Here is a 23,109-nt window from a genome sequence, read left to right as displayed (position 1 = left end):
ACATCCGGTAAGTGGCAGGGCCAGGATGTGAAACCAGAACTCGCTCTAAGGCCTGCTCTTCATCATTACAGTATACTGCTCCCCAAGTTATATTTTGTCCCACACAGTGCTTTAAATATTTTTTGACTTAGTAGCTAGCATTTAAAAAAATAGAGGATTTCACATGAAAATCCTGATTTTTGTTTTTCTTGGGATACTGGGAGGCCTGTTCACAGCGGGCCCCATCCCCACGTGGCAGGCAGCACCTGGTGCGCTCGCTCCAGCTTTGCACAGTGCCCGTGGCGTCTTACTGTCTTCCCGCCACCCCACCTTGCGCACTCATTTACAGCCCCACCAGGCCCTGTAGGTGACATGACCCCCAGTATAGAAGTATAGAAACTAACATTTGAAGGGTAACATGAAGACTGTTTTGATCTCATCCTTCATTTTATAAAACAATTTGCTTTCCTTTGTTTTACTCATTTCTTGAAGTATATAAGGAAACAAAGTTGCTGTTTATCCTGTACCTCTGCTCAGAGTAATCATTTGGTTTATATCTTCTAAACCTTTTTGTGCTTATATAAATATATATCTTTGGTATATAATGCAGGTAATTTTTTTTCCAAAAAACCCCCATGTGATAATGCTATATTTATTCCATGACTGGTGGGTACCCCCCTCCCCCCATATATTCTCTGCTTTGGATCTGTCTATGTTGGTGTGTGTCGCTCTACCTCAATTCCGTTTGAGAACTACATGCTATTCCGTTACATGAGTGTTAACATCATTTAACTATTTCACTCTTTTTTTTATTCTGCCCTCTGCCTCTGGCAACCATCAATCTGTTTTCTGTATCTATGAGTTCATTTTTTGTTTATTTTTTATTTCATATATAAGTGAGACCATACAGTATTTATCTTTCTCTTTCTGACTTATTTCACTTAGCATGATGCCCTTCAGGTCCATCCATGTTGTCACAAATGGCAAGATTTCCTTCTTTTTTATGGCTGAATAATATTCGTGTGTGTGTGTGTGTGTGTTTACATACCACATTTTCTTTATCCATTCACTCCTCATTGGACATTGCTTCCATGTCTTGGCTGTTGTAAATAGTGCTGCAGTGAACATGGGGGTGCACATAACTTTTCGAGTTAGTGTTTTCATTTCCTTCAGATAAATAGCCAGGAGTGGGATTGCTAGATCATATGGTAATTCTATTTTTAATTTTTTAAGGAACTGCCGTACTATTTTCCATAGTGGCAGTACCAGTTTACATTCCTACCAACAGTGCACAAGGGTTCCTTTTTCTCTGTATCCTCTTTAACACTTGTTATTTCTTGTTTTTTTGATCATAACCATTTTAACAGGTGTGAGGTGATATGTCGTTGTGGTTTTGATTTGCATTTCCCCCATGATTATAACCATTTCACTCTGAATGGACACTTACATGGTTATAAAAAATAAAACCACAGATATTCTTGTACATACCCCTTTATGAACATAGTCTGTTCTTCTTGTAAGAATGGTTAGTTAAAATGGAGTTGTTAGGTTATACGGTGTGCACATTTAAATCTTTCCGAGATAGTGCCAGATTGCTCCCCAAAAAGGTTGTAGTGCTAATGTGTGCTTTCTCCCACAGTGTAGGAGAAACCCCATTTTCCCTCATTTTTGCAGCCATAATCAGGGAAATCTATAATTTCATTTTTATCTTTAACTTCCCTCATTTTTAGTGACATTGAGGTTGTTGTCATGTTTATTGCCCGCTGACGTTTCTTTGAATTTTCTTTCATTTGTTTTGTTCATTTTCTGTTTTTTAAAATTATTGATCTGTTGGAACTATTTATGTCTTATGTATATTATTCATTTTTCTATTATGGCTGTAAATATTTTCTTCCAAACTGTCTTTTAACTTAATGATGCTTTTCACTGGAAAGAATTTAAAAACTTTTTATGTAGTCATACTGTTTTATGGTCACCTTATTTTATGTGTACTCCAAGATTATAAAAAATTTCTCCTATATATTTTGCTTATTTTTTTTACATAGTTAAAACAATTATGTTATGGAAAATATTAAACATATGCCAAACAAACAATAATACTATGAACCTCTTCAGATCTGTATTCCAGCATCATGGTTATTAATTCATGGCCGGTACCTACTACCATTTGGCACCTTCCTCTATCACTTTGAAGAAAATCTCAGATATCATCATATTTTTATCCTTAAATATTTCAATATATTTCTCTGAAAGATGAGGGCATGTTTTATAAATGTACCACAATACCATTATCACACCTAAAGAAATAGCAAAAACTTCTTGATATCATCAGATTTTAAGCTCATGTTCATATTTCTATTGTACATAACTGATTTTTTTTTTTTAATATTTTACAGCTTGAATCAGTTTGCAAGTAATGTCTACACATGGTAATTGTCCATTATATTTTTTAAGTCTTTTTAAATCTGTAGGTCCCCCTCCCTTTTTTGCCATATATTGATATTTATTGAAGCAGTTGGGTCCTTTATTCTGTAGAGTCTCCCCCAGTCTGAATTTTGATGATTGTACCGCCAAGTGATCTTTTACAATGTTTCTTTTTTCTCTGTGTTCTCTGTGAATTAACTGTAGATCTAGTGGCCTAATCAGAGTCAGGATCTTAATTGATTTGTTAATTGGTTACCACTGCTTCATTAGGACACATGTAATGTCTGACTGTCTATTTGAGACAGTAGTGGTTGATGATCATTGCCTAGATCTCCTAATTCATTAAAGATTGAAAAGTGATGATATTCTAATTCTCTCATTTCTTCTTCTTTACTAGTAGCTTTATTAATTAGATATTGCTTTAAAGAGAAACTGCCCTCATCCATTATTTGGTAACCCAGTGAAATAACTGAACAGAAAAGGCAGGATAAATATGCTTGATTCTTTCCCTTTTATTTATCAGTTTTCAAAGTAATGAGTTGATTTATTGGTGACCAACTGATGTTTTTTTTATTAATATTGGAACTCATGAATTGAAACATATTTTATATGTTTCAATGCACTGACTTCATTATTGTAATCCATTGAAGTAATTATGGTAACTGATATTCACATTGTCCCATCTTTGGCCAATGGGAACATATTCAAGTTGGCTTAAGTCCTTATTTCACGACCCTAGTGAACAGTCTTTGATATCTGATATAACATGCTGTTTGAGGCTTGTATTGTACACTTACTCCAGGTTGGGAATCTGGTGTATCTTCAAGGAACCCTCATTCCTTTGATTGGGAAATAGTATTTCAGAACTACAGTCTGGGCACCAGCATTGCTCATTCGAACTGAAATGGTCCTTGTTTTAGTTCTCTTCAGTAGTCAGAAGAACACACACACAATATATATAATAACTGCATACTGATAGTAACAATTCAAATTCAGGATTTCAGATTTTTACTTAATCTCTTCTGACTTTTCTTTTACGCTGAAAATTACCAGGAATGATAGCGTTTGAGTGTCATACACATTCCAAAGTACACTCACAGTAATCTCAGAATAACACCATCAACAATGTGGTTACTGGAAAACAGTTTAAGAGTTTTTTCCCCATCCTTCAGGTGGTACTACAACCTTTAGGGATATAACATCAAATTACAGTGTTTTTGTTTTTGTTTTTGTTTTTTGCGGTACGCGGGCCTCTCACTGCTGTGGCCTCTCCCGTTGCGGAGCACAGGCTCCGGACGCGCAGGCTCAGCAGCCATGGCTCACGGGCCCAGCCGCTCCGCGGCACGTGGGATCTTCCCTGACTGGGGCACGAACCCGTGTGCCCTGCATCGGCAGGCAGACTCTCAACCACTGCGCCACCAAGGAAGCCCAAATTACAGTGTTTTAAAGACACTCGAATGATTCTTCTCATGGTTATGCCACTAATTAGACATACAGTTAGATCCTCTTCTTTTTTGTTGTTGTGTATTTGAAATAACACCTTTATGAGACAATTCACATACCATGAAATTCATGATTTTTAAAGTGTTCGGTTCAGAAGTTTTTACACTATATTCAGAGTTGTGCAACCATTATTGGTGTCTAATTCTAGAACATTTTCATAACCCCTAAAATAAGCCCTGTACCCTTTAGCTGTCACCTCCACAATCCCTCTATCACCTTCAGCCCTAAGCAACTGCTTATCTACTTTCTGTTTCTTTGTATTTGCCTATTCTGAACATTTCATATAAATGGAATCATACATGTGGTCTTTTGTGACTGGCTGCTTTCATTTAGCATAATGTATTCAAGGTTCATCTTTATTATCATATGTATTAGTGCTTCATTCCTTTTTATGGCTGAATAATATTACATTGTATGGAAATACCATGCCTTTTGTTTATCCACTCATAGATTTTTTTATTTAATTTTTTATTTTTAGGTGTTGCTTTTTAAATTTAATTTTTGCAAAAATTATGTAAAATACTTGGTTTTAAGAGAAAAATCTGTGGAATAATGTATTTTTATTTTATTTATTTATTTTTATTTATTTATTTTTGTGGTACGCCGGCCTCTCACTGTTGTGGCCACTCCTGTTGCGGAGCACAGGCCCCAGACGTGCAGGCTCAGCGGCCATGGCTCACGGACCCAGCCACTCCGCGGCATGTGGGATCTTCCGGGACTGGGGCATGAACCCATGTCCCCTGCACCAGCAGGCAGACTCTCAACCACTGTGCCGCCAGGAAAGCCCGGAATAATATATTTTTAAAGAAGCCTGGTTTCTCTGATATGGATAGTTAAGCTTTAAAAAAATTGTTTTATTATAACATGTTTTTAATATAAAGCTTGTGTATGCAATCTTCTTTCCTTATTTATTTTTAATATATGACAGGCTTATTTTTACCCCTTAAGGTTATCATTGTTCCGTTGTCTTTATGTGATGCACTTAGTGTCTCTCCCCACCCCCCCCCCCCCCCATTTTTTGGTTGTTATTTGTTGCTTCCCAGCTGTGAGGTATATTATAATGGTCCTTTTCTTTTTTTAACCCAGGTTCTCATTTGAAGTAATTTTCTTGTATTTCCAATGAAATGCTATGACATTTCATATGCCCTCCCCTTCCTCCCCAGATTTTGATAATTGTGGTATATCTACCTTGTTAGGTCATGTAACCATTATTGACTGTACTTTCTCCCTTACAGTTATCACTTAACCTAGTCTTAGTTCTACAGTAGTGTGTGGGTGGGTGGATGGTGGATGAGTGGGTTGATGGATAGATAGAGATTTAGATTTAGATACATAGTTTTGGTCTTTTGTTTTAAGGCTCCTTTTTAGATCTCATATCAGAGTCCCTTGAGTCATTGTGGTTGGGTGACACTAGTTCCCTAGCAGATTCCTCAGTAAGGGCTCATGAAAACTATGTTTCATGAGTTCTTGGATTTTCCTAACAGTTGCAACATGTATACCTGAAAGTCTGTTTGGCTGGCCATAAAATATTTGGCTTATATTTTTTTCCCCGAATAAATTTAGTATATGTTTTTCATTGTCTTTTGCCATGAAGCATTGAGACTGCAAAGTCTGATGACGATATGATTTTTTTGTTTCCACTTAAAAGAACCTTGGTTTATTTATTTAATTAATTTACTTATAACCTGGATACCTAAAAGGTTGTCTTTCTTTAAATTCCACTAGTTTTACTTGGTGCTGGTTTTTCCACATTGGTATTTTTGAATACATGGTGTCCTTTCAATATATAGTTTCAGGGTTTTGTTTTGTTTTTATCTTTTTTTTTTTTTGATTCAAGTGAATGTCTTTATGTTTTAATTTTTTCTGTTTCATTGGTTTGGTTTTCTTCTCTGGGAACCACTACTGTATGTATTCTGGATCTACTTTGCCTATCTTCTCTCTCACTTCATTTCAAATCTTTTCCTTTTTTTAAAAAAAATTTTCTTCCTCATATTTCTGTGAAGGCATTATCTCTTTTTATTTGCTCTTGTGTTCCATCTAGCTTTTTATTTTTGAAATGATGTACAATTTTTGAAGAATTATTTTCTGAGTTCTTTCACTTGGTTTGTGAGTGTTTCTAATTCAAATTTGTGTCGTTCTTTTATATTTTCTGAGATTTTAAAAATTTCTTTTAGCATATTTTGAGAATCAGGTCCCTGTCTCACCTGCTTAGTGGGCATGTCTCTCTGGCATGCGTTCATTGTCTGTAGGGTTATTCAGCTCCTTATTCTCTCTCAGTTCTCTCGCTTATTCTCTCTCACAGTTATTTCCTTAAAATAACCATGTATTGGATTCTAACACAATCCTTTTCTCTTGTTCATTTTTAAACATGATATTTGTTTTTGTGAACTTTAAGAAAAGAGAGAGTTAGGAAAGCGTTTAGGTTTATGCTTTAAGTTCTCTCTTCTGAATTGATAAGTAATACATCTCTTATTTTTTGAGGTCTCCTGGCTGTGTTCCTCTCCCCCTTTTTCTGGCCCTTCTCTTTCCTTTACCTCTGTTGTCCTTTACTGGTCAGTTGGATTTCACCCCAGCAGTTTCTTCTGGGTGTGGAGCTTTGTCCTGGAAGGAAATTTTGGCTGAGAGTTTTGGGGGTATAAACCACTTTAGCCCCTTCAGACCTCATTGCCCACCCATTGACTTCACTCAGGAATTGGTGCCACAATCATTCCCAGTGTCAGGAAGCCCTCAAATAGAAGCAGTGAGCTTTCTATTGAGTATTCATTGGTAATTTTGGAATTTGTCCCTTTAGCCCCATCAGACACTCCGTTAATCCCCTCTGTTTCCCCTGCACAAATGCTGATAGGGATCTGGGGTACTGGTTGGGTGTGGGGTGTGGGTATGAGGTATCACATGGGTCCAGGGACTGTTTCCCTCCCCCTTTCTATTTTGGGGTTCATGAAGTTACCTTTCACCTAGTTTTATTGTAAATGTGTCTCATGGAGTTTTGATTTTGTTGTCTTAGTTGTTCTGTCCTTGTGGGGGAACTAAGGGAAATTGAAATCCTACTGTCATCACTGTCTTTTCAGAAATCTTTTTATCATGTTGACCTGTCAAATTGCCACTACTTGATCATTTTTGATTGACTAAAATGGTAATTTTATATGGTTTAACCTAAGGCATAGCTCTGTGTTTAGGTTCCAAAACATTTGGAATCTTTTTCAAAATGTATAGGTTCAACATATATTTTTGTATTTACATTAATACTTAGAGTCGACCCTCCATATCCACTGGCTCCTCATTTATGGATTCAGTCAACCACAGATCAAATTGAAATCCATGGATGCGACCCCACAGATAATGAGAGCCGGCTATACTGTGCCATTGTATATAAGGGGTTTTGGTATCAGCAGGGGGTCCTGAAACTAATCCCCCATGGACGTTGAGGGATGACTGTAGTTTAGTTGCTCATAACAGGCAAAAATTTCTAAAATAGCCATAAAATTTAAAAAATGATTAATTGTAATAATGTGAGCTTGGGATTCCCTGGTAGCCCAGTGGTTAAGAATCCGCCTGCCAATGCAGGAGACACGGGTTCGAGTCCTGGTCCGGGAAGATCCCACATGCCGTGGAGTAACTAAGCCCGTGTGCCACAACAACTGAGCCTGCGCTCTAGAGCCTGCGCGCTACAACTGCTGAGCCCACGTGCCACAACTACTGAAGCCCGCACGCCTAGAGCCCGTGCTTCGCAACAAGAGAAGCCACCGCACTGAGAAGCCTGCACACCGCAACGAAGAGTAGCCCCCCACTCGCCGCAACTAGAGAAAGCCCACGCGCAGCAACGAAGACCCAACGCAGCCAAAAAAATATTAATTAATTAATTAAAAAAAATAATGTGAGGCATAAGTGTGTAGGGTAAGGGAAGGATGTAGCTATTCTATTTAATTCCCTAAAATACTCATTGGATTATCTGTTATTTTTCAACTTCTTGAACTGCCTTTTTTTGTTGTTGTTTTGTTTTGTTTTTTTGCGGTACGCGGGCCTCTCACTGTTGTGGCCTCTCCCGTTGTGGAGCACAGGCTCCGGACGCGCAGGCTCAGCGGCCATGGCTCACGGCCCCAGCCGCTTCGCAGCATGTGGGATCCTCCTGGACCGGGGCACGAACCCGTGTCCCCTGCATCGGCAGGCGGACCCCCAACCACCGCGCCACCAGGGAAGCCCTTGAACTGCCTTTTTTATATTCTGAATTATCATAGGTAATTGGATATGTTTCTCTGTTATGTTGCTCTGTTTATTACTGTGCCAGAACTTTGCTGTTTTAAATACAGTAGGTCTATTAGTAAGGTTTGGCATTGTGTAGGGCAGTTCTTCCCATTCTTTCTTTTCAGAAGTTTCTGGGCTGTTTTTATTTTTGTACATTACTTTCTTACACCTGAACTTTATTTAATGAATTTATTAACCCACACAAAATGCCATTGCGATTATGATTGTAATTACATTGAGTTTTTATTAATGTCCCTACATTATTGAGTCTTTTCAGTTTGATTGGATTGTTCAGGGATTTTATACTACATTTAATACTATATTTCTTACTGGAATGAAAGAATAACAAATAGGCCGTTCTTGCACCTTATTACCCCTTTCCTCTCTCCCTGTGTTTTATTAAGATAATTGCGAGCTTAAGATCCAGGTTTTTCCTCACGGTATGCTTTTTTATTTTTTTCAGTTTCCAGTATTCCTTACTAAAACTTGAATTATAGTCCTTAACCAAGTTATCATCGTGGAGTTATATCTGCCTGTATACGTTCTTCGAGATTCATGGCTTCTCATTTCCTTGGGCATTTTTCTTTTTCTATCTCGAGATCTTTATTCTGATCCAGTTTTCATTTGACCAGACTCTCCTGTTCTTCCTCAGGTAGTTTTTTAGAGAAGGTAAATGAATTGTACTTCGGGTTCTTCCCTATTCAAAGAGGTCTTTTTCCCTCTTCCTTACGTATTAGTGATACCTTGACTGTGCAGAAAGGTATCCTCCACCTCTTCCTTTCGTTCTTTCTGGAACTCCTATTATTCTTACGTTACAGCTCCTAGATCTGCCCTCCATTTCTCTTACTTTTCACTCAAAATTTCTATTCCTTTTTCTTTTGCTCTGGGTTACAGTGATCATTTCTGCAGTTAATTTCTAAATTATTAATTCAGACTTTGACAGCATTCATTCTGTTTTCACTCCCTTTATGGAATTTATTTCAGAAATCTTGGTCTTTTTTTTTTTTTTTCCCCCAGAGGACTAATGAGATCTTGCGTTAGAGTATTTTTGTTGTTCTCTCCTGTGTCCTACGTTCAGTCACTGTCAGCTTTTCTGATTCTTCACGTTGGTGTCCCTAGTTAAAACTGCTGTCCCCTCTTCCATGCTCACGAGTTTTTTAATGTCTTTTCCTCTTTGTCTGGATGGGGCTTGACGCCCCAGGCAACACTAGCAGGGATGTGTCTCCTCGGCATCTGTGTAGGCCTGCCTTGGCTGCTGGTTCTCCAGGCAGTGTTGGCTTGCAGTTGTTGAGAAGCAGGAATGTGTCTCCTCGGCATCTGTGTAGGCCTGCCTTGGCTGCTGGTTCTCCAGGCAGTGTTGGCTTGCAGTTGTTGAGAAGGAGGGATTGTCCCTTCCCAGTTAGCCTGAAGCAGATGGGTCAACAGGCTGGAACTACAGAGAATGCCGAAAGAATTCTTTAGAATTTTATCCTAGAAAGCTTGCTGAATTTTGTAGAGCTCTAAATAAATATTTTATCTGATGTCATTCTCCACACCAGAAGAAACAAGCATTTATACTGCCTAAAGCTTTTAAACAGACATGTCTTAACCCTGACCACATTTATCACAAGTAATCATTTTTAAAATTATGCAGCTATTTTAGAAATTCTTGCCTGTTATGGGAAACTAAAGTATGTATTAATTTAAATGCCAAAATATGTGTTGAACATAAAAGAATGTGAGTGGGGGAGACCAGTTAAGTGTTCACTAAATGTCAGGGAGCACAGATATGAGTGACATTTGGAGACACAATAACTAAATTGGTGATGTTTTAAATTGAAGAAAAGTTGAGATTTTCAAATTTTGATGGCTTCAGTTTTCTCAATAGAAGGAGAAGGCAAGACCTTTGAATGATTGGTCAGGATGATGTTGCCAGAGGTTTAAGAACACTGAGAAATCTCCAAATCTTCTGTTTTATGGGGAAAAGCATAGGAGTTTGGTGGGGATGACTGTATGAATGGGTGAGCAACAGTAGGATTCCTAGAAAACATCAAATAACATATATTTGAGTGGGACCAGCCAGGTTAATTTTATGAATTTTTCTCTTTCAGCCTCCTTTGGTATAGCTCAGGAGAACAAATGGACTTGGTTAAACCCACTAGTTTTTATGTTTACACAAATGACTACCTGGTTTTGTAATCTTTTCTCAAATTTAATAATTCTCTGGTTTTGTCAGTCTAGAGATAGTTGTGGATAATACTGTGTATAGCCTTAAAACTAAATGCTCCGATTATTTTAGGTACGATAAGCAAAGTGTATGATGAAAAAGGTGAACTTGATTCTTTTCCTACTATACTTTTTTGATAAAGGTATTACAGTTTCATTTTAGTTCTTGTTATGGTTTTCTAATACTTTTAGAGCTTTTCAGGTCTTAGTTGAAAATGGTGAGTTATTCTAAAGATTATTTTTCCTGTAAAATTATGATTTTTATAGGTTTGTCAGCAAACTATACAGAATGCTAGTTTATAACTACAACTGTAGCAAGTTCTCCTGGATGCTCTTTTCAGCTTTGTTGAATTTGTGTTACAGTTTTCTGAATTTCCGGATCCCACGTGGGGTTCTGATTACGTGCAGCTGTCCAGGACGCCGCCTTCCTCGGAGCAGAAATGCAGCGCTGTCTCGTGGGATGAGCTGAAGTCCATGGATTTACCCTCATTCGAACCTGCCTTCCTGGTCCTCTGTCGAGTCCTTCTGAATGTCATACATGAATGTCTCAAGTTAAGGTTGGAACAGAGACCTGCTGGAGAACCATCTCTCTTGAGTATTAAGCAGGTTTGTTTCAAAGACTGTTTAAAAATATTGAGCATTTATGACATTTTTCTGTAGACTCAGCATTTTTATTTCTAGGATTTTCCCCCTAATTGTTCTTTTTTCCATGCATTCTTCAAAGATGAGATGATGATTCCACCTCTCTATCTTCCACTTCTTCATTCGAAAAGGTTATGAAAGTGTGGTGCTGATATGACCCTCTATATCCTATTACCATCAGTCTTTGAAGACTGGAAACTTAAAATTCATTCATAAGAGATAGTTTAAATTCTTAAATTTTTGTTGTTGTTGTTATGTAAGCAGGTAAATGCCTGCAGTATGCAGGGGTGGGATGAGTGTGGCCATTTTGCTTGCTTAGGCACCTGTATGGTTTAAGCCACAATGACAACTTCTGCTTTCTTAATTATTACTAATTTGGGGCGGGATTTTCTAGTGAGTTTGCTACTCCAAGGGTAACAGAGAAATGGCTAGAAGCAGTTGTATCTACCACAGTGTGTGCTGAAGAGCGTTTATATTTATGCCTTATGATATTACCGTATTGACATTCACTATATAAAACGACCATTTCAAATTTTGATGAAAAACAGTTACTATGTTTTTTGTGGACTGTGCTTGTCCGTCCCCATGGAGTTTGAAGGGCTAGGAGCTCCTTGGCTCTGAATGACAGGATGGGCAGAGGGGATGAGTGCAAGTTGAAGGACAGGCGGTGCGAGAGGTACGAAATAGGACTTGACGCTGTTGGTTAAGTTAGGTGTGGAGCCGGGCGACTAATGGAATTGGAGGTGGAGTCCTGCACCTCACCGTCGTCGCTTCAGTTCGCATCCAGCACAGCCCGAGCTCTGCGTCCACCGGCGCACTATTCCCTTCTCACCATCTTGGTTCTAGTTACTGTCCTACTGTCCACTTGGGCCACACTTTTCACTTGTCCTGCATGTTGTAGCGGTTATTTAGGAAGTTTTGGTAAAATTCTTAACCTCTCCTCCCCACAAAACAAATACATACTTCAGGAACATAAGCTGCTGAAACAAGGGGGAGTTTACCTTTTACTAATGGGGCTGTTGTGAGGATTAAACAGTAATTTATGTTAAAACATTTTGAAAAGTAAAAAACCAATACTTAGATTAAGATAGCATTACTAGAGTAAAAATAAAATAGAAATTTTGGCTTTAATGCATTCAGATTGAATTGTAAGCACCTAAGTGACATCTTTAACAGAAATTTATGTTAACACTTTTTAATGGATTTAACTCTAGCCATTGCTCTCTTACTGTGGGTAATTATTTTAAAAACATTTTGAAGGGGATCTTGTCGTAAAAGCAGTCCATGTTTATTTTAGAAAATTTGAAAAGTACGGAAAATGATAGATAAAAATGAAAGTTATCCTATGATTCTGCCATTCAGAGATAAGCACTGTAACATTTTGGTGTATTTCTATCCATTTATTTTTCTGTATGTACATACTTTCTGCACATATAATTTAAAATAACAAAGAAAGAAAAGAATATGTGTTTTCATCCATAAATTCTTTTCAGAAATAAGATTTTAAGTGGCTGCATTAGTGTTCTACCGTATAAGTGCATCATAACTTATTTAATACTCGTTATTTTGAATAATATTGTGATAAATATATTTGTATGTAAGTTTTAGTCTGCACCTCTGATTATTGCTTGAGTATAAAACGTAAAAATTAACTAGTGAGTCATACATTTTTAGATTCTAGAAAGTTTGTACCAGTTTATTTTCCCTGCAGCAGCACCGTGGTTCCTTTTGTGTCTTGATAATGTATCTTAAAACTAGTGCAACTGTGATCTTGTCTCACAGTCCCTGCTGGTTAGAATTTGAGGGCGTGTGACCAGCGTGTTATTGATAGAAGGACAGTAAAGGTCCTCTCATTGCACCTTTCCTCCCTTCTCACAGTACCTCCTGGGCCTACACCTGGCGGTTTCACTCATCCTTTTGTTTTCTTTCGTTTTTTCCCCCCTTGACTTCCATTTAAGTTTACCAGATTAATCTTAGGTTTGTTTGTTTTTGTGATTGAGTTTTTTGATGGTAAAAGCCACAAATCATGGTAGGTAAACTTTGCTGAATTATTACAAAGGCCACCAGGCTCTGTGGTATATAAGTATATTTGAATCTTTGTTATGTTTTTGGTTAAAAATGACCAGTCTCATGAGGAAATTTTTCTCTTGTATCCCTTGTCTTGTAATGTAAACTAGTAGAAAAATAGATCTTTTTCTGTAGAATTTATTTTCTATACAAATTTATTTGTAGAACAATGTATTTTAGCAAATCAGTTTTCTGCCTGTATATTTTTCTTTGTGTATTCATGCTATACTGTTAAATACTTTTGTGTTCACTGATTTGTTTTATTTTAATTATTCAGTTGAGATTACTGAGATATTTATGTGAAATGAACTGACAAAGGATCTGGAAAATATTTTAGGGTTTTCAGAGGCAAGTCTCTTTCCTGAGCTTTTTGAGGATTTACGTGGAAAATGTGTGAAAACCGACAAATAATCTGGTCAGAATGTGTGAAATGGTAGCACTTGTGCCTGTTGTCTTGCAGCTGGTGAGAGAGTGTAAGGAGGTGCTGAAGGGCGGCCTCCTGATGAAACAGTACTACCAGTTCATGCTGCACGAGGTCCTGGAGCACCTGGAGGAGACCGACTGCAACATCGACGCCTTCGAGGAGGATCTGCACAAAATGCTGATGGTCAGGACAGTGGGGAGAGATGTCTGACTTGTGTCTTGTCACACACGCCGTGCTTCCCTGCGCTCTTCTAGCCTCTGTACTTCCGCACCGGTTGTTCCTTCCTGCCCACAATGTCTTCTCTCCTCCTTACCTGCCCACTGAAGATTTACTTTCAAGTTTTGTCTGACGCTTTTCACCTTTCATGTGCATCTATCTGTACCTTCTCTGAACTCTTACAGGGTTCTAATCATAACCACACTATTTAATACTTAGCGATGTACCACCTCTCTGTCCTCAGGTTTCCCTAATTAGCCTGAAAGCTGCACAAGCCAGGGGCTGTGAATGAAGTGCTTTTGTCTTCTGTAAGGTTTGGTGGAGTGTTAGTACATAGTAAATCCATGTTAGAGTCATTAGGGTATATGCACAGATGATTACTTAATGTGGCAGGTTGGTGAAATAATATAGAAAACAGCAAAGCTTGTAGGCATATTGTTTTTGGAATGCTTTCACCCTTGCTTGACATCTCATTGTGTCCTGCCTCAGGATGGCTGCAGCACCTCCAGACACCACCCTCACTTTCTAAAGAGAAAGGCAGAGGGGAAAAGTCTCCTTGCCAGCTAAGTCCAGAACAGCGAAAGCTCTCCTGGAAGCCCCACCCAACAGATGTCCCCTACATCCTACTGACCAGACCTTTGTGTGGCCTCTTCACTGTAATGGAGGCTGGGAATGCAAAGATTTAGCCTTTCAGCCTCTGTAGTAGAAGGAGAGAAAGAAGAGTGTGGCTGGGGAGGGACTTACATCTGGCATCTTACGAGAAATAATTTTGAGTCTGAAATGATTTCCTAATCGTTTGGGAGAATACATAAAAGACCAGAATGTGTAAAATGTGGCTACATTTTGAAATACCGTATATATTGCTTATGTCAGAAAAGTCTTTATCATTGAAGAGTTATGGTAAAAAACAGCAAGGAAATTAATTTTTCTCTCTGTGGATGATTAAACCAGAAGTTTAAAAAGACAAAATGTGCTTTGCTTTCCAAACTGTCTTAGATGGCTTTACAGAGGCGCACGCCACGCCTTTTACCATGTGATCGCTGAGGCAGGAAGGGTGAGATTAGGTTGTGCCTTCCAGGTCATCCACCTCCAGTGCCCTCGGTGTGCCTGTGAGATGTCAGAAGCTCAGTTAAGGGAAGTACCAAAATTCTCAGCTAGTTAGAGCTAGAAATGCTTAGGATTTAGTTTTGACTCTGCTACCAGCTTTCTGTGTGAGGCATCATGTGCCTTAGTTCATCTCCACAATTTCACAGATGAAGAACTAGAAATCATCAATAGTTTTACAATTGTGCCCCAAAGTGTGCTAGATGGATTAGTGGAGGGGCCTATTTTGCAAACTGGTGGAGCCCAAACAAAGTCAGTGTTTTTGTCAGGAAGGAAGGAGCGTGTGGCCTTCGGAGAGGCAGTCACGTTGTTTATTGCTCCACCTGCCCTCCTTTAGATGCGGAGGGCCCGTCCACGGCGAGTGAGAGCTGTGGTCTCTTGGGGTGTGAATGGTCAGGAGGCAGCAGGGCATATGCCCCCATAGAGGACATACTGCCAGACAGTATCCTATCCTGTAAGCCGGGGAAGACCGCCGAGTGAGAGATGGGTTAAAAGGGCGAGGGGAAGCAGTGATCAGCAAGTGATGATGCAGGATATCTGTGACTGAGGGGTCTTTACTCTGTGCTGCATCATCCTTCTGACTCGAAAAACTGAGGAACTTACGCATGCAGTTACTTCCAAGGAAGTAACTGGTGAGTGTGTGTTTGAGCCACAGCACAACCAAATTGAAGCTGTGAGCTTTCTTGGCTCGTTGCCCTGGGCCTGGCCCTGGGCCTGGCCTTAGAAATAACGAAAACAGTAAACATAATATGTGACGTAGGAACATGCGATGGACAGGTTGAAGGAAATCACATAAAAAGAACTTAAAAGGAGTGAAAATATGAAAATGATGAACAAGATGTGATAGTTGTAGGAGACACACAAGGGAGAGCTCAGACTTGCACAGTTAGTGTTCCTATAGAAGAATAAAGGAACAAAGGAGCAGAAAAGACTCAATTTTCCATATTCTAGAGATATTATTGGGTGTCTGCTGTGTGCCAGGCAGGCATCGTGCCTGGTACTGAAGGCTCAGTAAGGAGCATAAACGCCCTCTTGGAGTTTAAGAACGATGGGGAAAATGACTGTTAAGTAATTCTACAGACATAACATTACAATGGTGAAAAACAGCAAAGGAGAGACACGGCTCTTTTATGGACTCTCACAGTAAGGTCTGAGTTCATGTGGCGGTGAGGCAAGTCTCTCAGGAAGGGACAGTTGGAATTTATCTGAAAGTTGCTGTGTGTATTATAATCCAATTTATGTAGTAATAATTTGAAAGCTTACACAAAACAATACTGTATCTTGTAATTTGTGTAATAACAAATTATTGAAAAAAACATATAAACCAGAAGGGGACATACTAAATGTGTAATTGTAACCTCTGAGGAGGGAGGAAAGAGAGAAGTGAAGAAAGAACCCAAGGAGAAATTAACTTTGTGATGTATTATTTCTCATCGAAAAAATATCCAAAGCCAATATGACCAAATATTAACATTTGTTCATCCTGGTTATTATTTGTAAAAATATTTTAAAGCCACTTTACTTTTTAGTTAAAAAAAAAAAAGAGGGCTTCCCTGGTGGCGCAGTGCTTGGGAGTCCGCCTGCCGATGCAGGAGACGCGGGTTCGTGCCCCGTTTCGGGAAGATCCCACATGCCGCGGAGCGGCTGGGCCCGTGAGCCATGGCCGCTGAGCCTGCGCGTCCGGAGCCTGTGCTCCGCAAATGGGAGAGGCCACAACAGTGAGAGGCCCGCATAACGCAAGGAAAAAAAAAAAAAAAAAAGAGCGAGAGAGAGATTGAAAGGACCACTTTGCTGACAGAGAAGGGAGCAGATGCAAAGTCTCTGTGATGATGCAGGATAAGGGAAGCAGCTTTGGAATGAAAGCTCCCAGGAAAGCCTTGGGAAGGGACCACTGTGGCTGCAGTTAGAGAAACAGCCTGGGGGGATCCCGAGTCAATGAGAGAAGACCAGGCAGAGACTAGTCTAGTGGTGCGCACGCTAGTCCCTGGATTACAGTGGAATAGCATAAATTTAGGAAAAAGCATAAGGATTCGAAAGAAGCGAAGGAAGTGAGGTTGGCAGGGCTCGGGGATGGATTGGATATGGGGGAGGTATCGAGAGTGATTGCTGGCTGTCCAGTTTGTGCAGCAAGATGAATAGTGAAGATGGTAGGTCCAGTGAGAGTTTTTTAAATCGAAGATACCTGAGACCATTGGAAAGCCTTTGGCATTGATTTTGTTAAGGGAACAGCAAAGTGATTCAGTTATACATACGTATATATATATATATATATATATATATATATAAGAGAAAGGAGAAGACTGATGGTGTCAGGTTCCTCGGGCATCACGAGGAAGCGGATCTCAAAACACAAGTGCTGGGCTTAGCAGGAAGCACAGCTCCTCTACTGTGAAAAAGGGAAGGATGGTAGGTAACAGCATGTAGGTTTCTGTTATTTGTTTCATGACGATGAGAGCTTTTATATCTAATGACTTAAAGTTTTTTTGTGAAGAGAGACGAGATCATCTGCTGAGAGTGGGTTAGGATGGGTTTTGGCAGTTTGAGGAAAAGAGAAGTTTCAGACTTGTGGTGGTAGAGAGAAGGAAAGTGAGCTGAGCAGAGGTACAAGCATTACCAGAAATGTGTGCCGTGTGGTTGGTGATATGACTGTGTAGACGGGTGACTCCCCCCTGTCGTGTGACTCGTGGACCTCAGCTTCTGGGCTGTGCGGATGGAGAAGGGAGCTGGGCTTGTCTTGACCGGCAGGTGAGAAAAGGCAGGTGGGAAGAGGCAGTGTGAGCATTCCAGGAATGGCAGGGCGTAGGACGGTGGCAGGGACATGAGCGTACTGACAGGAGTGCTGCATAAGGAGGGCAGGGACCCAGCGAAGAGAGGAGTGAGTTGGAGAAAGAAGAGGAACCAGTGGACTGGAGTTCCGGATAAAGTGAAGAGCCCAGTGTAGAGGGGGGAGTTGGGCAAACAAACTGGAGCGAGGAGAGGAGGTGTTAACATCAGTGTGTTTGCATTGGGCTTTGAGCGGTTCTGGTATTGGCAGGATCAGAGACGAAACCTTGTCCGAGAGGAGAAAAGGTGGTGCAACTGGAGGCCATGGGGGTACGGAACTGAAATGGTGTCAGGGCGTCGTGCACCTGATGTTAAGTCACACAGCTGGTGGCTGAGCCTGGGATGGAGAGAAGACTGAGTCACAGGCTGGAGTCTGACAACTGACGGGTAGTTGAAAATCAGTAGATGATGGTGTGCAGAGGGGGCGTCGATGGTCGATCTGATGACATCAATTTTAAAGGGGTAGGGTATTTCTTTTGTTTTTAAGTAAGACTGTGTAAGAGTGATGGTTTGAAAGTAGCAATGGGGTGCACGAGGATGCCGACTGTTTGCAGCCCTTGAGATATACTGTAAGATAGTTGTCCCTTGAGAGGGTTGTCAGGGAGAAATGCAGCTCTCAGGACAGCCAGGTTTCAGGGAAGCCAAGGAGGTGAAGGAGCATTCCAGGAATGGAAACGGAGGTCCTGGGCCCGCTGTACAAAAGACTTGTTTCATTTGGATGAGATAGTCATAGACCCATAAGTTGCAGGTTCCACACACACAGCTGTATTCATAGTGGACCCAGAACTGGAGATTCATGCTGCACAGCCTGGATGGAGGAGGACCCAGAATTATCCAAAGATAATTGGCAGTTTTCTTGAAATAAAGACCACAGATTTTTGCCTACTGAAAGTTATTGTTGGATCTCCGAAAATATTCATTTCAGTGAACCCTGAGATGTAGCCTGGTGAAATAATTGAAATCCAAGACTAGAGAAAGGGTCCTGTAAACATGTAAGCAGGGAAAGGAAGCCACCTTCAGGGAGCTGGGAGAGTGGTGATTAGTCTGGCATCGGTTTTCTTTATACTAACAGGACACACTGCGTTAGAAGGTAGTGGAGTAACGTCTTCAAGGTTCTGAGGGAGAGAATGTGTAACTTAAATATTTTATACCCAGTCAAGTTATCCTTTCAGTAAAAGAATCCACAAACAGTGATGTTTCATAATATAACAATTGTTAACCTGTTTTGAGAAAACCTGCTTGATAGTAAAACCCTGCTAAGCAACAGATAAATCAAGATAAGAATTTAGGACTTGTGGTGGGCATAAACCCCACCTTAGAAGGATTGGGTGTTTTGGTTATAGATCATAATCTATATGTCATAAACCTTGAAAAATTATATCACAAAACTCTGGATGTTGGGAAGGTATAGTGGGAAGAAGTGTGCTCATTTCCTCCTCTTAACACGTAAGATACCATCTAAAGTTAAAATAAGTAATTAAAGAAATAAAGGTCCCAACCTCTTATAGTAATGTTATTCACAATATATTAATAATGAAAAATTCTATATGCTATTTTGATTTTTTTAACTTGGTCGTACTTTTCTATACAGTGCAAATATTGTAGTTATTTTCTTAGTAACTTGCAGCAATTGTGAATAATGTGTTAAATTGCTGAGGAGTTGAGTTATACAATTGAAGAAAAATGCTGTTTAGACATCAGTTAACAGCGATGCAGAATCTCGCTTCTCTCAGAGCTTCATGCCTCAGTGGTCCCTCTTCCACTCGCCCTTCTGATTTATAGCTTTCATGTTAACAGAGATGAGAGTTGTGGGTTGTTGAATTCTGTTCTCAAATATCTCCTTTTACATTTTTGTATTTTAAGGTATATTTTGATTACATGAGAAGCTGGATCCAAATGCTACAGCAGTTACCTCAAGCATCTCATAGTTTAAAGAATCTGTTAGAAGAAGAATGGAATTTCACCAAAGAAATAATCCATTATATCCGGGGAGGGGAAGCACAGGCTGGCAAACTTTTCTGGTAGGAGTCGCTACACGCCCGTCTTCCTTTCTCACTTGTACTCCTGGTTTGCTCACCAGTTCTATTCTGCATGTTTGAATGTTTAGTTACATGAAAATGACAATCATTCATATCTTTTGTGTGCCCCTCTCCCAAGTTTTGTTATCCTTCGAGCAGTGGTTCTCAGCCAGGGGTGATTTGCCCCCTGCGGACGCGTGGCAGTGTCTGGAAACAGTTCTGACTGTACCGACTGGGAGGGCCTACTGGCATCTAGTGGGAACAGGCCAGGGATGCTGCCGAACATATTACAATGCGCAGGACACGTTTTATACGTGTATATGTCTACCCTACTTGTCAGAGCCCCCCCAAACAAAAATTACCCACCCAAAATGTCAATCTTGAAGTTGAGACACCCTGCCTTAGAATACACCCTCTTGGTTATACAAAAGGGCGAGAATTTAAGGCCTCTGACAAGTGGAGTAGACCTGTAGACCTTTTGTATCAGTCTTGGTGGGCACTTCCAAAGCCTAACAAGTACGTATTTTCACCGATACTGTTTTGGAAATGTAATACTAATCACAGAATCTCTTTACAAACTGGGTATTTATATATGGTGAAAGAATTGAAACGTAAACCAAGGAAAAGCATTAGGGAGGGGGGGGGTGCTCACTGGTCTGTCTGTTCTAGGAAATGAATGTATCTTCTCGAGTACAGGAACCTAAATGTTGAATATGGGGTGCGTGGTGTTTGCTGGGGGCCGCTCCCCTGCCGACTGACAGAGGACCAGGCCTCTCCTTGGCTCTAAACTCTGCTGCAGTTCTTTGGTGCTGCCTTCTCTCACTTGCCCCATCAGCCATTTTATTTCTTCATTTCCTTTTTATGAGTTCTTTTATACCCAGCTCATGTTTCCTTCCCCTCCCTTTATGTGCACTATTTAGAACTTCACCTTTTACAGAGTTCTCTTCTCACTTCAGAAACTCATTGTCCTCACTCGGATGGTCTTTGTTCCATGCTCAGCATCTCAGGATGTTGTATTCACTTTTCTGCCCTAACCACCGGTTCTTTTTATGTTTTCCTCTATCTTTATTTTGAGTGAACAGTGAACTTGCTCTTGTCTCAGGACTCATCCAGTCCTTCAGGCCGAGGTTCCCAGTCCTGTTTTCCTATTCAGATTGGTTCTCATAGGCAGCCTTATGAAAAAATGCATTCACTACCATTTTCAGCATCTCTCCCCCTCTTAGTTTTCCATTGTTCTGCTTTGCCTGTAAGTTCCTCTGTTTGCATCTTCTGTTCTCAGGCTGTCAAGCTTTGTTAAGGAAATTTTTTTACAAGGTTACTGTTTCATTTCACCACCAATTCTTGTTATATAATTTCTTTGTACCCTCACTTTGTACCCTGTCAGTCGTTTTGTTTTTATCTTTTGCTTGTCCTTCAGGTTCCTTTCAGTGCAGTCTCTGGCCTTCAACTTCATATTCGTGTTCTGAGAAGCTCCAGAGCTTTTCCGTTGCCTCTGTTTTGGGACTGTCCACCTGCACTGTTCTAGTTCTGGGCGTTTGTTGTGTTAGTGCAACATTCTGCTTCATACCTTATTTCTCCCAGATTCGGTCAGTCTTGACATTAACCCTGACTCCTTTCTTTCTCTCACACACCACCTCTAATTCCATGTGGCTGTCCCTTCAGAATACATCCAGAATCTGACCTCTGCTCACCACTGCCTATTTCCCCTCTTCCCAGACTGTTATTTCTTGTATTGCTGTAGTAGCTCTCTTAAGTAGTCTCTCCGCTTCTGCCCTTCATCTTCTATGGTTTATTCTCAGTGATATTGTTAAAATGTACATCAGACCATTTTTACCTCTGCTCCAGATGTGCCAGTGGCTTTCCTCCTTGCTCAGAGTCAAGTGAGAATGCCTAAACGATGGCCCGTAAGGCCTGGCACAGTCGGACTTTTCAGTCAATCTTTGTCCTCACCTCCTAGGTTCTCCTGTGCTTACTCTGCAGACACCGGAGATTCCTTCCTGTGTTTCATAGGCTGGGCCTGCTCTGTCCTCAGGCTCTTTGCACTTGCTGGTCCCTCTACTGGGACTGCTCTTCACCAGTTATTTCCACGACTCATTTCCCCACTTCCTGTAGGTCTTTGGCCAAGTGTTACCTTCTGCATATTAAAAGTTGAAATTCCTACCTGCAAGTACACCTTAGCTTTCTTCCCTATTTTATTTCTCTCCATAGAACTGAGCAGTATCTGAAATACTGTATATATATTTTTAAATTTTATTTATTTATTTTTCTCCATTCACTGGAGGGATTTTATCTGTTTTGTTCAGTACTGCTTACTCCATAACAGATACTGAATATTTGTTGAGTAAATTGATCCTGAATATCCTTGTGTACTACTGCTCTTAAAAGCATGTTTCCAATCAGGACATTTTCCCACTCGGTTATTTTTAAAGCCCACCAAAGGGCTTTGCCTACCAAAGGATGACCACACAGTTACATGACATCCAGGGCCTTTCACAGCATGGCCCGGTTACCTTCCTGGTCTCATTCCCCCCTCCTCTGCTCTTTCCAGGTTGACAGTTTCTTTTCACAAACACGCCTCTTGCTTAACACATCATCATGCCCTTTGATCATATTTATTGTTCTTCCTGGACTTTCCTTCCCCCTCCTCCATTCTCTTCCTGTCAGAGCCACTCTTCCCACTGTTGTAGTTGCTACAGTTCTGCATTGCCTGCAAGGCCCATCGAGCTCATACCTCCAGCTGGGTTTGATCTCGCGCCTCAGACACCAGCTCCGCTCGCAGTTACCTTCTGCCCCGTCCGACGTTGGTTGTAGACTTACCTGCTCTGTTTTACTAGGTTATAAGCTCCTTTTCATCATAGAAGCCAGTAAGCTGCTGCTGAGTTTTTACTAAACTCATTTAGATTGATTTTATACGCGTGGGTTTGCATTTTAACCCTAGTATTTAGATTGTATACTTGATGAGAAGCATCAGCTGATTAGAGTAGTTCATGTTTATTGACTATGAAAGCTAACTGTGAGGGAAGTTTTTAAAAACACTTGCATTTAAGGAATTCACTTTATTTCTTACGCCATCGTTTAGTTCATTAAGCTTTTAAAAAATATTTTGTGGTAGATATATGTTTGAGGCCATCTTACACCATTTTGAACATTTGCTAAGATGAAAATAACATTTGTGTGATAATTACATAGCTACTGTGAATGTAATTTAAGATTTTAAGGTTTATAATGAAAAACTGGTTGTAGAACAAAGGTACATACATTCCATAATAGAGATTTCTACTTTTTTCACATTAATCATGATTTTATATTAAAAGAAAATTCTCACTGTCATTGATTTTAAAACTATTAAAATAATAGCTGAATCTTTGAGTTTTTCATTCAAGAATTAGAATGAGTGAGGACAGTTTTTCTTCTCTGGTTTACTTTTGTTGTTTTTGTTCCCTTAGTGACATTGCAGGAATG

General features: G+C 40.0%; 1 protein-coding gene across 1 annotated transcript in view; it reads left to right on the top strand.

Annotated features, from left to right (window-relative positions):
• MAP3K4 (mitogen-activated protein kinase kinase kinase 4) overlaps nt 1–23,109 on the top strand; it is a 121,905-nt gene that overhangs the window by 67,039 nt on the left and 31,757 nt on the right. The window contains exons 4-7 of the mRNA XM_007457585.1: nt 10,717–10,959; nt 13,523–13,669; nt 19,493–19,650; nt 22,335–22,447. Of these exons, the coding sequence (XP_007457647.1) occupies nt 10,717–10,959; nt 13,523–13,669; nt 19,493–19,650; nt 22,335–22,447 (661 nt within the window). The remainder of the gene's footprint in view (nt 1–10,716; nt 10,960–13,522; nt 13,670–19,492; nt 19,651–22,334; nt 22,448–23,109) is intronic.

The sequence above is a fragment of the Lipotes vexillifer genome, unplaced genomic scaffold, assembly GCF_000442215.2.
Source record: "Lipotes vexillifer unplaced genomic scaffold, Lipotes_vexillifer_v1.1 scaffold1055, whole genome shotgun sequence".
NCBI classification, from domain to species: domain Eukaryota; kingdom Metazoa; phylum Chordata; class Mammalia; order Artiodactyla; family Lipotidae; genus Lipotes; species Lipotes vexillifer.
This window is presented reverse-complemented; position numbering and strand designations above follow the sequence as displayed.